General features: G+C 60.1%; 1 protein-coding gene across 4 annotated transcripts; it reads left to right on the top strand.

Annotated features, from left to right (window-relative positions):
- The first annotated feature begins 6 nt into the window (after positions 1-6).
- Positions 7-3,509, top strand: LOC109118326. Of its 4 annotated transcripts, none has more exons than XM_019208811.2 (4): positions 7-880; positions 970-1,082; positions 1,632-1,794; positions 1,987-3,509. In XM_019208811.2, exons 1-4 carry the CDS (start codon positions 509-511, stop codon positions 2,005-2,007), a joined length of 669 nt encoding a protein of 222 aa, XP_019064356.1. In that variant the 5' UTR covers positions 7-508; the 3' UTR covers positions 2,008-3,509. The 4 variants fall into 4 exon arrangements, 2 of the variants coding, with proteins under 2 accessions (XP_019064356.1, XP_019064355.1); XM_019208810.2 differs by having other exon boundaries at positions 1,632-1,798; XR_002025655.2 differs by lacking the exon at positions 970-1,082 and having other exon boundaries at positions 7-240; positions 1,632-3,509.
- The last annotated feature ends 299 nt before the right edge of the window (positions 3,510-3,808 follow it).

The raw sequence follows: 3,808 nt of genomic DNA, 5'->3' as shown, positions 1-3,808 counted from the left end.
GCCCCGGCAGCGTATTGTCCGCGCGGGCGCATTGTCCGGGCCCTGGGCCTTGAACTCTAACCCGACCGCGTAGGACCCTCGCCCCGCCGGGCCTGAGGTGCTGATCGCTGCGACGGGCCGGGCAGTGGAAGGAGTTCCTGGGGGAGCGGGACCGGCCCCCTGCAGACTCGGGAAGCGCCCGGCCTGGGAAGTAGGGAAGTTGGGAAGCGAGATGAGACCTCACGCTCTTGATCAGGCGAGGTGATGGGAACAGCCCAAGAAATTCACCCTTGGTGGCCTAGGTCTGCAGTCCTGGCACGGTGGGAGGCCGAGGCAGGAGGATTCTAATTTCAAGCCCAGGCTGGGCGACTTAGTGACTCCGTGAGATCCTGTCGGAAAAATAAAAAATGTTTTTCCAAAAGTTAGGGGTGTAGCTGGGAGAAAAGGCCCTGGCTTGTTTCACTGCCCCAGAACCTGCTCTTTAAAAACTTCCTTGAAAAGCAGGGCCCTTTCTGTCTCTTTCAGACAGATGCTATCTTTCAACTTCTTCTACTCTTACCCTGTTGTTCCTGGAATTCATTCTTGCATTTTAGAGACTGAGGACTTGCTGTGTCAGACACCTAGCACCAAAGGGCTGGGGCGGAGGGTTCTGTGGGCCTGGCACGGTGTCGAGGGAGGCTGGGCAGGGCACGAGTCAGACTCCAGACCTGGATCTGCCCCCTGCGACCCCAGGTCCTCTTTGTGCTGTCTGCTCCCCCAGACCACCGCAGAGGGCACACCTAGGGCTCCCCGCAGAGGAGGGTCTCACATGCTGCTCCGGCTCATGGGGTGGAAGCTGAGGCTGGGATCCGAAGGTTGCTGTGACCCTACGTCATTTCCTTTCCCGCAGTCTTCGACCAGTGTACGTTTGCGATGTGTAGTGAACACATTCACCCCAGGGTACTGAGTGGAGATCCTGTGTACTTCCCCTCCTCTCTCCCCATCCCACAGGCCCTGGGAGCTTCGTGGAAGGGCCCCGCAGGGCCCAAGGTGGAGGGAGGAGGAAGGCTTCCTGGAGAGGCCGCCCGGAGCGTTTGCCTGATGGGAAGAGCTCAGGGGACCGGGTGAGGATAAAGGTGGTCTGTCTGTGGGCCTCCACACAGTATACGGGAGATTTACTCTCCGCCTGCTGGTTAGGCGTTGGACACAGCAAGTCCTCGGTCTCTGAAATGGAAGAATAAATTCCAGGAACAACAGGGTAACAGTAGGAAGTTATTGAGAGACAGCTTCTGTCTGGGAGAGTCAGCGGGGCCCCGCTTTTCGAGGGAATTTTAAGAGCAAAACCACGAGGGGTGGCGGGTTCCCCTTCCCTTAGCGTGGAACAAAACTGCAGTCAGCTAATAAGATGCCAAGTACAGCTGCTTAGGTAATACTGATTAAGAGGGGTCCCGCAGGCAGGCGGGTCACGGAGCAAGAGCTGGAGCTGGGCCAGCCACAGCCTGACCTCCAACTGCCTGGGATGCGTTCCTGTCTTCTGCACGGACTCTGAGGGCCTAGAGCATCTTAAGGACTCCACTGCCCGCAGCGGGTGTGGGGCCCTGGGGCTGCGGCAGGGAGGAGAGGCCGGTGCCCACCTCCTCAGCCCTCCTGCCTCCTTGCCTTGCTGCTCCCAGGGCTTCTTCCAGCCAGCCGGAATCCGCCCTCTGCCCCCCAGCAGTGCCAAGGCCTGCAGCTTCCTGGGGACCCAGCCAGGACCTTGCTGTGATCATTGATCTTTATGAAGGACAGAAGAGACCCGCTGGGTGGCAGGGAGCCCAGACCCTCGCAGTGAGCCAAGTGGGTGAGAGACCAGCCGGGGAGGGGGCTGGGCCCGATGGGGCAGTGCCTTCCCATGAGTCACACGGGTCACCTGCCTGCCTCCTTCCCTCCCTTTCTTCCTCTCTCCTTTTTTGCAGTACTGGGGATTGAATCCAAGGCCTTCACACTGAGCTACATCCCATTCACTCATTCATTTTTATTCTTTGACAGACAGCCTCACTAAAACTCTAAATTGCCGGTGCTGGGCTCCAGCTTACAACCCTCCTGCCTCAGCCTCCCCGGGGCTGGGTTGACAGGCCTGGCTCTGATGGCAGCTGGGAAACGGACTCATCGGAGGGGCAGTGAGGAGGAATCACAGCCATGGACAGGATGGAGACTGCGAGGCAGCAGCTGACTGACCTCTCAACCTGTCAGTGGGGAGAAGTTGGCCATATTGCTCAGCCTCTAAGGAAACATTCCAAGCCTCTCAGGGTCAGTCCCCTGGAATTTCATGAACGGCCCGCCTCTGCCAACTCTAACTCAGCTCTCCACGACTGCAAAATAGCACAGAAAATCGGCTTATAAGGAGGAAAGCCTGGATATGACTGTTTCAGAGGTCCCAGGCCTCGGCCAGCAGCTGCAGCAGCAGCACCACCGGCACTACAGGTGGTAACCAGGTGGTAATGCACAGCCCAGAGACAAGAAGGGGAAGGGGCGGGGCCAGGGCTACGCCCCCTTGACACGAGCCCCCCCGGGCCCCGCCCCTTAAAGTGCTAGCACCTCCCAACAGCGCTGTTGGCCTGGTGCATCAGAAACCTCTCCACTGGCTCACGGTTTAGGGGTGCACATAACTCTGGGGTCGTGGACAAAGCCACTTGCACGGTGTCCGGGGCCTCCAGACGCTGCTCTGGTCATCCCTGCAGTGACTGCAGCCATCACAGCGAGGCAGAAGCAGGTTTACCGCTTCACCATTGCCGGCAAAGACCCGGGGGAACAAGTTTCCTCGCGAGGGGTCGTGGGTTGCATGCCACAGGTCCGTCCGTCAGCCTCAGGGCATCTCCACCTGCCTCTCAGAGGCCACCAGCCAGGGCCTGCAGCCTTCACTGCCGCCCCAGGTGCCCGGATGCTGGCTTCTCAGCAGCACACAGCCCAGCGGCCTGTCTGGCCTGTTGTCCCCGCCTTGTACACGGACGCAGGTCAAGGCCCGAGAAAGGGATGCTTCACTAGTATCGAGGAGGTCAGACGGTGGATCCACAGCATCCAGGCTGGAGACTACGCACAGCAGTGTGGCTTGCACAGTGGATTCAGGGCTGTGAGGACTGCGCCGTCCGAAGCGCAGGGCGGAAGGCCAGGGCCAGGCGCTGGCATAGAGGTCAGCAGGCACAGCCCAGGCGAGCAGGCGGAGAGCGGTCGACCCTCGGGCCTGCCCCTCAGCCGCGCCTGCGCCTGCGCCTGCTGCTGCGGAGGCTGCCAGCGCTCAGACCAGGCAGGGTTGACACCGCACTGTCTCGGGTCACGGCTGGGGACACCGGACGGAGCCCACGGAGCTGAGTAACTCCAGAGTTCGACTTCCACAGCGACCACTTCTGCACTCAGGGGCCTTTTCCCATCCACATCTGGGAGATGCTGAGCCGGCCCATGGACCTCCAGAACTGCCTGGCCACCTTCCCTGCTGTGCATGGAAAAGCACTTCTTTTCTTTTTTGGGTTTTTTGAGGTAGGGTCTCGCTGTGTGGTTCAGGCTGAACCTCAACTCACTATTTAGCCCATGCTGGCCTAGGATTCATGGCAATCCTCCCACCTGAGCATCCTGAGTGCTGGGCCCACAGGCGTGTGCCGCCTCACCCGGCCAGAAGAGCACTTTTAGCATCCTTACTGGTGCTGTTAGACCACACACCTGTGTCCAGCTGCAGAACGACCTGTTCTTGGATCCCTGTGCCGGGGCGGCGGGACTCGGCATCTGATCCACTCTGATTCCAGAGCACTGGACACCGGAGTCCCGAAGTGGGTAGTGGCCGGGCCAGGACTGGTGCTGCCTGTCTTCTGGCTTCGAT

The sequence above is a fragment of the Fukomys damarensis genome, unplaced genomic scaffold, assembly GCF_012274545.1.
Source record: "Fukomys damarensis isolate Sample0158 unplaced genomic scaffold, DMR_v1.0_HiC HiC_scaffold_27, whole genome shotgun sequence".
NCBI classification, from domain to species: Eukaryota; Metazoa; Chordata; class Mammalia; order Rodentia; family Bathyergidae; genus Fukomys; species Fukomys damarensis.
The sequence above is the reverse complement of the archived record's forward strand: the minus strand, read 5'-3'. Positions and strand labels throughout refer to the sequence as shown.